This window comes from Sceloporus occidentalis, unplaced genomic scaffold (genome assembly GCF_023333645.1).
Source record: "Sceloporus occidentalis isolate IW3139 unplaced genomic scaffold, rSceOcc1.0.p SCAF_111, whole genome shotgun sequence".
Taxonomy (NCBI): domain Eukaryota; kingdom Metazoa; phylum Chordata; class Lepidosauria; order Squamata; family Phrynosomatidae; genus Sceloporus; species Sceloporus occidentalis.
The window spans coordinates 3,202,868-3,216,931 of NW_028317091.1; the positions used below are offsets into that span (position 1 = coordinate 3,202,868).

At 42.1% G+C, this 14,064-nt stretch overlaps 1 protein-coding gene across 1 annotated transcript in view; it reads right to left on the reverse strand.

Annotated features, from left to right (window-relative positions):
• Window positions 1-368: 368 nt before the first annotated feature.
• LOC149283156 (prepronociceptin-like) overlaps window positions 369-14,064 on the reverse strand; it is a 42,121-nt gene continuing 28,425 nt past the window's right edge. The window contains exon 2 of the mRNA XM_089497971.1: window positions 369-962. Within this exon, the coding sequence (XP_089354097.1) occupies window positions 369-962 (594 nt within the window). The remainder of the gene's footprint in view (window positions 963-14,064) is intronic.

Sequence of the window (14,064 nt, forward strand, 5' to 3'; positions counted from 1 at the left end):
ATTGTGTCAACATGTCAACTGTAAAAAAAAAAAAACCACAAAAAAACGTTACCGCATGCAATGTATATTTATATAAATATGACAAATAAATGAAAAATGCGTTGTCCCGAACCACAAGTGGCCTTACGGAGCTACGATAAAGTTTTTTAGTGTGTCTTTGCAGTTTCTTTTTCATTTTGGTGAAAAGATCCACCTGTACGTGATCCACATTATTCATGATAAAGGGAAGAAAAAAAAAATACATCTGCTAGCCTTATTTTCCCTGGAGCTTCTGAAATAATAATTCCTAAACCATACTCTGAGGTTGAGGTTGACTTTCTACCTTCTTAGTTCTAAATCGAATTACTATGTATCAATAGACCAGAGTCTCAGTATTCTTTCTGCTCATTCAGTTCGTTCATGTCGTTGGTGTAGCTGTCGTATTCGGCGGAACGTTTAGAAATCCCCAGGTATTGTCTCAGGAACTGGCTAAACCTCTTCTGGTTGTTCCATTTTCTAGCCGACTTCCTAACTCCGATAAAACCTCCGTAACGTTTTTGGAGGTCCTTCGACGGGCCCATAAATTTCCGGTAGCTGTATTTCCCCTTCACGAAACCTCCAAACCTTTTGGACATGGCGTTGGATGGATTTTGCAAGTCATTGAATTCGTCGGGGTCATTGGTCAACCCGAGGGTGGCTTCTCCGCCGTTAATGGTGGTGTCTTCTTCACCCTGCTCACGGATCAAGTTGCTAATTTGAGACATCCTTTTCTCATCGTTGATCTTACTGAAATCAACCACCTTTGTGAGGTCGCCAAGCCCCTTGAAATTGGTAGCGAACTGGCTGTCTTCCATGTCGAAAGGTTTAAAATCTTCTTCGAAGCTATTCAGGCTGAGTTGTATTGAAGACTTTATGAGGACTGTTTTGCACGCGGCCCACATTGTACTGGAATAAATCTTTCCTTCACATTCCACGATGCAAACCTGAAAAGATACGAACGGGCAACAGCCATTATAAACTTTACCACGAAGTGAAGTGAGTGGAAGTGATGGAATAATTATGGTACGTGATATGGTAACCGTAGACCAGCCTTGTATCCCATGAGTCCCATGAACGCAAGTGGAATGACCATTCTTCTAATTGCAAAGGGCCAACGTTGATACATTTTAAGACAATTGAGATGGAATCAGAAAGAATATAAAGAAGAGCTACAAAATGTGAGAAAGAGCGAGCATTCGGCATTCATCACAAGGTACAAATACATTTAAGACAGCGCAGGTAACGAGAGACCACTCATTACGATTTGAGGAGCCGTGAGTGAATGGGTTAAAGTTTAGTATTACTGGTCCTGTATTGCAAAAGGCATTTAAAGGAAGAAAAAACAAACAAACAAACAAATAAATCGCATGAAAATGATAATTTCCTTTTAATGATATCATGTACAGCTATTTCCGGTTAGCTAATTGTTGTACTAAGACGACAACCACATCAGCCAGCGCTGCAGAACGATCGTTATCTACGGCCGTTCCTGCTCTGCGGAGATTAGAAACTTGTTTGAAATTTGAAAAAAAATAAAAAAGGAGAGAAAATATATTTGCCGGCTGATCGGATGGCAACGAAACCCCATAGCATGTCGCATTCAGAATTAAACGCTTTCATCACAAATAGAAAGGACATAGTTTTGGTGGTGGTAAAATCGTACCCCCAACGGGGGAACAGAGGTCGCTGTGCGAGGCGCTGGCTCCCCAAAGCTCCATCTAGGAGGCAGGAAAGGTGCGCGGCCACACGGACAGACCAACTATATCTAAAAGCAGGGGCAGACCCCCAATAGTCCTAAAAGTGGTGGGATCTGGGAAGGGAGATGATGGGATGCAGGTGGGCTAATCCCCATCACTGGGTTAGAGTGCTGATGGCTATGGTTATACTGGTGCAGAATTAAGGGTACATTGATTGGGGTCTAAAGCCTGTGTGCTTGCTATATCTTTCAGCAAGAAGAGGGGGTCAAAAGCAAAGTAGAAGCTTCAAAGATCCAATTAAAAGGAGGCAAGGTTTAAAGTAAAAAAGGGAAAAAAGAGGAGTGGGTTAAAAAGAGAGACAGAGGAGTTAAAGTAGTGAGCAGGGAAGGAAGAGATAGAGGGATTAAAAAGAGATAGGAGGTTAATGGAGGAGTAATGCTTAATGGCGTGTGGTTTACCCAGTGGCTGCCTCTTGACGTGTCTGGAAGCAGTGATGGGAGTCAGCATGCACGTGGATGGAGTGGGGGGATAGGCAGAGTCTGCTTCGGCAACACAAATCCTAACGTTATATGTTGTGTATGATAAGTCAGACATATTATAACTGCCACAAGGACACGCGTCTTACGATCACAGAAACAATCAAGTCCTCTGTCTGGCGAAGAGAGTTCCATATCTCGTAGTAAAAATCTCTGATGCGGAATAACGTCTGCGACAGCTCAAGATGTAAAGATGTCAGGAAACTAAGCACTCCATGGTTTAAGCTGCCCAGGTTTTAAAATTGAACCCCGCTTTGCTTTATATATATATAATGTTGGCGATGGAATGAGGAAAGAAATGTATCCATGATAAAGCGTAAGCTTTGTCTGGACCCGACATATAAACAGAACTTAAACACAGAACCATATTGATGACGTTACTTTTAAATCCACTCACTATGGGAAATTAGAATTTTAATTTAAAGATAAGATGCCCTTGAAACATAATTACCTTTTACATTTCCGGGGTACAAATAGAAACCCGGGCCAGAAGTCTCAATCGGGAGAACCCAATTATCTCAAATTGTCCCTTTTTTTTTTTTTTTTTTTACTTGACATATTGTTGGAAAAATCTACAGGTTTTGCATCAAAGCTTAAACATCCCTTTTAATCACATAAGGTCAGCTCTATGTAACCTTATGTGTTGGGCTAAAGCTCCTTTGGAGATGGTTATACGACCCATTTAATGATCCTCAAAATGTAAAAAAAATAAATAAATCAATGTTCTAATTACAGTCATTATAAAGCAAAGCTGAACAAACGTACAAAGCAGCAGGCTGGCAGCCACCATACATTTTAGAGCGTTCCGCCTGACCGACGTCGAGAGAGGGCATTTGCTGATCGTGGCGGTCCTGCTTACGGTCCGTGGCGCTCGGTATGGAAGAATCAATGGTGTGATTAGGCAAACAGCCCGTTTTGCCTGTAACAGCCCGTTTGACACGGCCATTGTCATCCTTCCATGTACATCTCTAACCAGAATTCATTACAAGATGGGATTTAATGGGCAAGAGCCGCCCCTAATTCGCGGCTCGCGGAAAGCACTGAAACACAAATCACGTGAAAATCGAGGTTTTAAGATGTAGATTAATGTAATTAGCGTCGGGATCATTAAGAGGATACAGAGGTGTGTTCATCGTGCTGTGAATTGGGGGTGACTTTCAATGAAAAACAAGCTCCCCGATTTCATATTCATGGGTGGATAACTCAGCCGTTCCTACAGGACTGACCCCTGGGCTGACCTTCCACAACACATAATTAATATATATATAAAAATATATAACACCTACTTATCTACAACTAACATTTGAGTAGAGAAACTTCAGAAAAACTGATTTTTTTTTTATTTCAGACACAAAATAATTAATTAGTAAAACTTACTGTTAATTACAAAAACTCACTACCCCCAGCAGTTTAAAATATAAAATATACTTGTATGAGATAAAATACATATATTGCAGGAAAAGGGAAGGCCACAAACTAGAATACAGTCCTGGGGACCGGCTGATATTATCCAGAACGTGCGATTTAAGGGGTGCAGCTTTACCGAGGCTTTTGAAGCAATTTTTTGACATATAGATTTTATTTATACCGGTTATAAAGCCATTTCCTGCTGTTTCTATACACATTATCGGGGCTTTTAGGGCCGTAGAACCCTGCGATACCCTCATACCCAGCAAACATTCTGACCTCCTAGAAAAGAGGAGCAACGGCGGAAGAGAGAGGGGCATCGGGGGAGGAGAGAGAGGTATGTGGAGACGTTTTGGAATGAATAAACTAACGTTAATTTAACGTTTTATTATAATATATCAAATATTTTTCATATTTAATTCCATCATTTTCAGTCTAATTAGGCAGAAGCTCTGCTGCGTATTGTATGCATTATATGGTATAGAAGTCCTTCTCTCCCGCAAGCAGCTCCGGCAAGCGAAGCGAGCGCTGATGTTTCCAACGTCCTCTGTAAAAATGACCCCTATGAGTAAAAAAAAATCATGAAAACCAAAACCACTTAAAGCTCACACATGTCGACCCTATGAGGGATCCGAACTCTTTCGGGGGGGGGAAATGGAATGATTGATGTCCGTTCCGAGCGAAAGTCCGTCCGGGTCGCTGCAAACGTTAATATACTTTTGTTATTTCCAGAAGGCGCGCTTTATCCCTTCTCTACGTACATTCTAACTCCTGAAACAAGCTGACTGGGGCCATATATCATCTCCATGGCCTGTAATTTGGCGGGTTCATATAACCGCGTGGCGCCATGTCCAGGAAAGATCAGTCATATCTGTGGAAATGGCATTGGCAAGAACTGAATGAAAAGGTTTGGTGCTCAGCTTTCAGAAATCCCTACAATTATCAGATCTCCGCTAACTCGTTACTTATTATCGTGGGGTCAGAAAGGGGTTTTATGTTACCAAGAAGGGGGTAGATAAAAGGGACAGCCTCCCAGCAGAAGTGGTAGAGGGTAATGCAGTGAGGGAATGTAAACATGCATGGGATAGACATACGGCTCCTGAATCTAAGACGAGACCAACGAGGCTGCAGAACGATATATATATCTATATCTATATAAAATACATATATAAAAGAACTCCAGCAAAAAGCCAAAATGATTTGAAATATAAAATCAATAAAGAAAATAAAGAAATGAATGAATACTTTACATCCCGGTAAATACCAGATAGGAAGACATTCTTATAGAGAAGCTGGAAATAATGTTCTGATTCAGAATGAGCGAGAACCAGGACAGTGTGAAGGAATGGCATTCACAGGAATCTGTCACTTATACATTCTGTTTAAACAGAGAGCATAAAAACAATCTAAATGTTACATTTATAGAATGTCATGCTATAGCGTGAACATGTCCTATCCTACTTGTGGGAAATCATCCCAGCCCTGCGTATTTATACAGACTCCTTCCGAAGAAGAGACCGCAGAGGTCCCTCACGTTACAGTTATATCCATTTTCCTTATTGATAGTAATTAAAGTCATTACCTTTCCCAATTCATGGTGTCTACTGTATATGCCTGGAAATAAAGTAGCCAACAGAATGTAAGCATTTTTTTTCTTTACTGAGAGAGTGGTAAATAGGTGGAACAGCCTCCCAACAGAAGTGGTAGAGGGTAATACAGTGAGGGTATTAAACATGCGCGGGATAGACATACGGCTCCTGAATCTAAGACGAGAGCAACGACTGATTAAGGTTTGAGTCTTTACAGCAGGAGGAGTAGACGGGGTCTCATCTTATTATGATCACAGACTGTAAATAGGTTTTCCTTTATACCACAACCTATAAAGGATAAAAATGTATCTCTGGAGACGAGACACCATCCTAAAGCTCCAAATTCCGCACCCAGAACCCCCCCCCCCGAACAATTGTCTTGTCAGAATCGTACTGATTTGTCAAAAAAGCTGTCATCTAAAAAGCTTTCTTTTTCAACGTAACAAATGAAGCTGAAAGATTTCCTGGTTAGAAAAACTTAATAGTAAATGTGTGAGTAAGTCATAATTCTTGAAGTTTTTTGTAGGCCTTTGGGATAGAAAGCGTGGGCTTAGATAAAACGAACAAACATTTGCACTGGGAACATTCTCTACTTTGTACCATCGTCATCCTACCCAGAATATCAGGAATACAGGTGCTGCATAACCCCGCTTCTTGATCATGGTGAGATCAGCTACAGGGGAGATCGTAGTAATCGTTTCCCTCTCCAATTTTTTTTTTTTTAAATTAGATTAAATGGATTATTGTACTGATCTCAGTGATGTCACAAAGACATCATCAGGGGTGCCGTTTAATTTCAAGAGAAATCCCTGGGGTATGTAAAGACCCCAAAACGAGTCAAAAAAAGGTTTTTTTTGTAAATGATATAGAAATATAAATTATTTTATAGAATATATATTTTATACTAGAAATAAAAAAAACCCCCTTGCTATCCACAAACCAAAAGTGATCAAGGTTAAATGAAAGGTTTGCTCAGCTCTTCCTGCATGAGAAGCTCCTCGGGGGTGGGCCCGTCATAATGCGGTTTAATAAATGTACCCGGCGCCTTAACTATGTCTAAGATGGAATAAGATGTCGTAATCATACTGGGAGACCATTCCAGGAAGGGGAAGGAAAACAAGCATGGAGGCGGCAGGATTACTTGGCAAAGGTGCCATTTAATACCAAAATTTAAAAAAAAATACATACTGTCAGAACAGTTTGAAACAGACCAAATAATTAAGGAAAAAGGAACCACATTGTAATACAATGGGGAGGGGGGGAATCAAAGCCCCAAATACTTTGTAGTCAGTCACAATTGTTGCTGCTACTAAGTCGATTTTGACACTAATTTTATCAGCATTGATCGGATTTCTTGGAATGGAATATGGTTTTGAATTTTCTTCGAGCTCAGCGCTGATCCGGACACCGATCTGTAATATTTAACTGGACCGCAATCTCTAAATCGGGTTATAAAGTTAAGTAGCGGAGTTTAAAAAAAAAAAAAAAATTACTTCAATAAAATAGTTGGCTTAATAGACGTATTGAACACCACCGGCGAAAACAAAGAGCGATGGATCCTATTATGAAGCCTAACCGGTGAGTGTTTTAGCCGCCGTCTTTAAGGCTCTTGATGATTAGATGACTGGGATAATTGTAATCTCACAATAGCAGATGAAAGCTGAAACACGATGCAAATCTTTGCATCTCAGCGTGTGGAACATTAAAGCTCCTTCCATACCGAGGAAAGTGGTTAATGACATGAGAAGCCGGAATTTGGTTTTATTCATAGGGAAGTCAAAGTTGCGATAATTGATATTGGTGCGTGTGACTGCCTTTTTATTCCCACTCAAACGGATTCAATAGCGGGCCCGTTCCGAAGGCTCCAACGTCAGACATTAGGCAAAAGGAAAAAAAAAAGGACTTTGAGAGCGATGGAAGATAATGCCAGACATCGAAACTAATTAGCGAGTACAAAGCCGCGTCTCGGGTGATTGGATGTTCCGAGAGCAACTTATTTCAATTACATGCAAATCGATGATAGAGTATCTCGCTCCTGTAAGGGCTTCATAGCCGGTGTTATTATTTCAGCGGCAGCTCAGCGTCTGAGACCGGGTACAATGTACGTTAGACTATAGACCAGGGGTGTCCAAGTTTTTTCTGCAGTGGGCCACTTCATCAGAATTGTATCCGTGCGAGGGCCGCACTCATTTTTCACTGAGAGAAAATATGGCCTTTAATAAAATATGCAGATTAAAATAAAGTAAATGACACAAAACCTTTACTCTTCCTCTCACTGATTTCTGGGATTTCTGGGCCTACAAATTCAGGATTCTGGATAAGTAAAAATAAAATAGTTCTATTTATTTTAGGGATGCACCGAAATGAAAATTCTGGACCAAAACCGAAAACTGAAGGTGACCCCCCACACACTTTTAATAAAAGTAAGTTACACACCAAAATTGTACAAAAAAAATTATATATTATGATTGTTAACAGCAATCTCAGGCATACCCAGATTCCAGCATGCACTGGTTGGCTGGGCATTGTCCAATTTTTGTCCAATTTTAGTGTTAACCACACTTTTATTAAAAGTAACACACCACAATTGGACAAAAAAAATAAAAAAACACACTCTTTTTATACCCAGGCAACCAGTGAATGCTGGAACCTAGGCATGATGGGACTGTGATTGCTGTTAGCAGATTGCTGTTAGCTGTTAGCAATCACACTCCTATCATCCCAAGTCAGCCAATACGTGCTGGTACAGGGTGGCTGTAAGTGCAGACCCCATACTGCTGGCAGCATCAATACACAAGGGGGGCAGCTAGGTTTCAGCATGTACTGGCTGACTTGGCATGATAGGAGTGTGATTGCTAACAGCAATCACAGTCCCATCATGCCTAGGTTCCAGCACTTACACATCCATGCTATCACACACACAAATTCATTCATTCACAGATTCATTCCCTCAATCAGACATAGTCATTCAAACACCCTCCCCACCCCCTTACCTGCTCTACAGCTCTCGATGCCGCTCACAGACTTCAGCAGGGGGCGCGGCCTCCCTCGTTCTCCCCACAGAGGAGGCAGGACTGGAGCAGAGAATAGCCCCTCCCACAAGTAAGCAGCAGGGCTCTTGTGATCCTGGCTGCTGATCTCACGCGGGCCGACCCTCGAGGTTCCGCGGGCCAAATGTTGGACGCCCTTGCTATAGACGAAAGTGTGACACCGGGGTATCGCTTTCATAGATCAGACGCCGTGCAATTTACCACCCCAAAAACCCCCCAGACAATCCTCATTTTATCATGAGCTACTTTTTTACCCGATGCGTTTACATAGGGTATTGTCCGTCTGTAGATCACAAGGAGTTATTGTCCATCTGTACCCAGCGCGTACGTTCTTCCATGCAGACCAGGACTGGACATCCGGCGCGTCGAGCCAACAGTGCCACAGACTCACCCGATCTGCCTCTCCAGCGGATATGCCCGGCCCAACGCTACATGCATATATCTAAAAGTGCTTTATTATAATTAATATTCATATATACTTCTGCTAGATCAACGTGTCTATTCTTGGTATGGTTAAGACGTTCATTTCTCTGCCTCTCCTTGTCGTTGAGGTCCGTTGAGATAGCAGCTCCATTTTTTTCCTTAACACAATGTACACAATTAACTTATATTCATTACAGGATTCCTATAGTTCCGGCACAATTCAAGTACTCGAGGTCTCCATAGATCTGGGCAAAAAGTTGCATTTTCGAACCAAGTTTTTTTCTTTTTTTTTTTTACAATTACCGAGACCTACAGAAGTAATGTGAAGCTTCAAACATCCCCTGCAGGAATCACGGGGCGCAGGGCCAGCCTTAGGGGTGTGCGACCGCACAGGGCGCCATGGCAACAAGGGCGCCGTCCGGGACTTAAATTAAAACATAGTTTGTTTTTTTTGTAACTTTATTTAACATCCTCCATGTTAAATAAAGTTTTTTTTTAACTTTATTTAACATGGATGATGTTAAATAAAGTGAAACAAAAAAACCCCGGTGTTTTCATTTAAGTCCCGGGCAGGGTCGCTCGTAAAGTTTTCAGCAACCGCTCGGCGCCCCTCACTCTCCGTGACTCCGTCGCGGTGCCGGCGTTTCGTGCTGAGCACCCGAATTATTCTGGTGCTCAGCTGTGAAGTGCGCTCTGCGGCACAGCGGGAATACGGACGCCTCCCGCTCCCACCGCAGGACTCCGGCAACAAGGTAAGTAAGGATTGGGGGTAGATAGTGATAAGGGGCGGGGGGGGCAGTGAGAAGGGGCAGGGGGGGAGGCAGTGAGAAGGGGCAGGGAGGGAAGGCAGTGAGAAGGGGCAGAAGTGGTAGATAGTGAGAAGGGGCAGAGGGGGGAGATTTTTTTCCTTTTTTGGGGGATGGGGGGGGCGCCAGAGGAATAGTCCGCACAGGGCGCCAGAACACTTAAGGCCGGCTCTGACGGGGCATGCAATGAAACACTGCATGCATGACAGCCTAAACGGCACAACGCACGGGGCATAACTGACCCCATCAACTCTAGGTTGGAAACAGGTTTTTCTGTTAAAGTTTTGGTTAGCCGGCTGGATCTGCATGGAGGAACCTCGTCCCCAAGGTAAAGTCAAGGTGTGACGGGAGCCCTACGCCGAGTATATAAATGCCCCGATACATGGTCCCCTACTGCTTGGATTCAACACTTCCCAGAATAGTTCCAATGGCTTCGGAATTTGCATATGAAGGTTACATTTTGGTTCGAAGTCCATTGGTCCTAAATTATCAACGTGGCAAATGACGGGTAGATAACGAGTCGCAGCGTGGGTTAATGTCTACGTTCACGTCACAGGCTCCCCACCTTATTAGCAGCTCTGAAAACACAAATGAACCCATTGAATCTTAAATGCCCAATTACGGCAAATCACAAACGGGCTGATTTCCACTGATTTAAATGTACAATCTGAAGTCATTATTACAAGCGATTCCTCCAGGCCTATTGAAAAAGCTACGCTATTAACCTTTAGCGACAATTGACAGCCGACGCGGCGGAGGACGCCTGGGTTCACTCCGGGTGAGAGCGCGGCGTATAACGGTAAGCGGCTACAACGTTTCAGCGAGATTCCTTTATCTGAAAAAACATCTCGGCTTCCTACTCGCCATACGTTAAAATTCAGAATGGATAAGATGGAATGGCACCTTCTAAGAACCCAAAGCAGGGTTAATTCACAATAAGATATTGTTTTAATGCATCATTTTCTGTAATGCAAATAAATTAAACTTTCATGTGCAATTAGTTATAGGTGGAACCAGAGTACGGCGTGTATGTGATGACCTGAATTATACAGAAGGAGACACAAACTTGATGTAGAGTTTATTCAAACTGATGGATGCCCTGCACTATGCACAAGACGGGTAATAAGACAAATTAGGCGCTAATGATCAACAGAGGAGTCCAGGCAAGAGTGTTTTCCAAAGGTTAATTAAGGTCTTCTCAAGGAAGAAGAATTAGATTTCCATTCAGGATTAACAGTGGTTTCCACATGGTGTCTCAGTAAAGCCTTCGTCTTACAGGTGTCTCAATTCAAAATGTAAAAAGGTTTGTGAACGTTATACCTGAAGACGTTTTCTAATGGATCCTGTGTCGAGATGTAACCAAAATTGCAATAAATATTCCCTGTAAGTGGGAGCTGCTATAATTATTATTATTATCTTTTATTTATGTAGCTCCAAGAACTTACGCAGCGCTTCTTACAATACATAAATTCAAGGGGTCTGACAAGACTAGAATTGACGGACTGAGACAAACCGATACATTAGGTGGAGAGAGCCCTGAGGGTATCGCAGGGTTCTACAGCCCTAACAGCACAATAATGCATAGACAAACAGGAGAAAATGGGTTTAGAACATTCTTCTTCTTCCAGGGGCCCTTTTGTCTTTAGTGAGGGACAGGTGGAGCCCCCCATACTCTTAGGTTTCAGGGGAGTAGAGCTCTGGGGTATGGGATAATATCTCAATGTTTTGCTACACTCAGACATGAATATTGTCTGAGTGTAGCAAAGCAAGTTCATGAATATGAGAGAGAGTATTAAGCGGTGGCGCAGTGGGTATCTATGAGTATCATGCAGGAACCTTTAGGTGATCGTTTAGGTGAGATTTGGTGTTTTTTATGTTTTTTTATGTTCCCTATTTAGAAAGTTAAAAAATGGTGTACCGGCGCTCTTTCTTGGACGGTCATAACATCTTCTCCACAGCACTTCACGGTATTTTGTTTCCAGGTTTCCGTGTTGGGTTTATTTTCCGCGGATTTGGTTCTTTTCCATACCATTCTGCACTGTTTAGCATATCTCTGTGTCTCATCCCCCCCCCCCAACAGAATCTACTAATTACAAATAGCTTTTTAGGAGCGATTATAAAACAAATGGAAAGGAACTCGGCTGATTCATTTACGAGCCGTGAAGAAGCATTAAAACGTTGATTTATTTTGGTCTCTTCCACAATAAAGACACGAGAGGGATTAACACAACGCTTACACGGCCAACGCAGAACGGCCGCTAGGCATTTTGTGAAGCAAATTCCAAGCCTTAGCGTTTCCTATGCTTGCCTTTGGTTTGAATTATTAGTAATAAAGCATCAACGTCTCACCATGTTCTGATTACTCCGAATATTTATGTACGTGTAGATTTACATCAGTTGTAACGCTGGACGCTCCCGGCATGGTTTAAGCAGATGAGCCTCTAGCGCTAAAGGTTTCCTAAAGCCGCGCAGGTCCTCTGTAAAGCCGTTTTATTATTCAGATATTTTTTAGCAGAGTCAGGTACCTTAAGACTCCATTCTTGGTGGTGTGGAAGGTGGGTGGTCTTTTTAACCCCCAAATTCTCTGAGCCTTAATTGGGTCTCCTCCTTTGAAAGGGTCTTAGAAAATCTGGCCCTCCATTAGGCTCCAGCCATGGAGGGAGGAAAGGGCCACATATGCCCATGGGTGCGGTCCCAGAAAAGGATTGGGGGCCCATTTTTGCGACCTTCAGCACTCAACTTTTCACACTTCGATGGAAAGCACACCTCAATCTTCCGAATTTTTAAATAAAGATTAAGTTAAAGAGCATTCAGATCATTAACAGTGTTAAAGATGACTAATTCCCACCCAACGTTTCCTCCCCTTTTAGTCTTTGGACTTTTGTCGTTACACTTTTCCCCCTGCCCAACTTTTTGCCAACCCCCTTACCACCAGTCCACGATCTCAGCTCCCCTGGAACTATATACGTTTTTATTCTTTTTGTCGTCTTGGTTGTTGCTTCTATGTCTTGTTTTGCGCTCATTTTATTGTTGACTGTAAGCTGCAGACCTCTATATTCCTTGCAAATCTCTTTGTACCGAGAGTTGAAAGCAGGGGGATACTCGATAGGCCACCTAATATTTGTTTCTGTATTATAAATGTCTGAATAATTAGCATTTTTTCGCTAACATTTTTCGATTATTTTGTATCCGCTAAACAAGAGGCATCATTTACAGAGCTAATGAGATATTTGGGAACCAAGACACAAGGCAGTTACGGTGACGTTCGGGTTAATCTGGAAGATGGGTCGAAAACGATTACACGGGCTAACGTTCCAAGAAAAAAGGTGACGTACCAAGAAATTTTGCGTCTGAGTTTCCATAGAAACCAGTGATATAAACGGAGCAATATTAAGGTTTCCACTCTAATGCCCATGCATGCAATGTCCCGTCTGTACGATCTGTGAGTTATGCTATCAGTCACTCAACCTCCATCCTACATCACTCCCCCATTCGATCGTTTCTCTCGAACACACGGCTGTTACCTGGTAATCCGAGTTTTGGCGAATGGTACCAGTGGTTTAATTTGGAAGAAATAAATGACCTCCATATACTGTAATTTTTTTTGCTATAGTGTCTGAGACCATTAGACTTACCTATAACAGGTAAGGCGCGTCTGTAACAAGTAATCATTTCGTTTGAGTAAATACCCTTTTAAGTATTGATTTGTTTAAATGGCCCCCGCTTCGGCGTTCCTCTTTATAAATACTCTCGCTATTTTGTTACTGCTCCGAATCGCTCTTGACGTGATTAAGATTCGGTGACATGCGCAGTATAACGGACCTCGTTACGGCCTTCGTGGTAAAGATAATTCCAGAAATGAGTGAGATTTATACACGCTATTCCCTTGAAGGATACATAATGAAGGGTTGGAATAGGGAAATGTGGCTATGGTTACCAATACCCCTGACCACCAGTCTTATCATTTATCTCTTAGTTATTTCGAGTTACGCTTATGGTGCCGATTTACAAGAATGTTCCTTTCTGACAGAGGCAGAAGAAGTACCTTTTCAGGTAAAAAAAAAACCTACGTTAATTTTACACCCAAACAAGACGTATCCAAGGTCCTTCTTTGCTCCAAATGCCGTCCCTGGACCAACATTCCCTATTTGTATACCCTATGTGTTTACTAGAGGAAGCCGACCTTGTATTTAAACTATTTATTTATTCCGCCAAACCCGCTTGGTGGTATAATCTACATCTTAACGCCACTGACTGTGGAAAGTCCTTTCCTTAACACGCAATCAATCTTCCCCTAACTGTGTTTTCTGTAATGTTCTAAAAGTAAAACTATCCACCGGCAGGTCTTTGTCCTTGTGTATATATATATATATATATATATATATACCTGTATACGGTAACCATACACCGTACGCGGCTTTTCTCCAAAAATCGAGAAAAAAAAAATGAGATCTTCCATTCCTTTAATACATTTTTGCCCGTCTCTCCCATTCACTCCCATGATGCCTATTTAATGAACTGATGCCCAAATTTGCCCT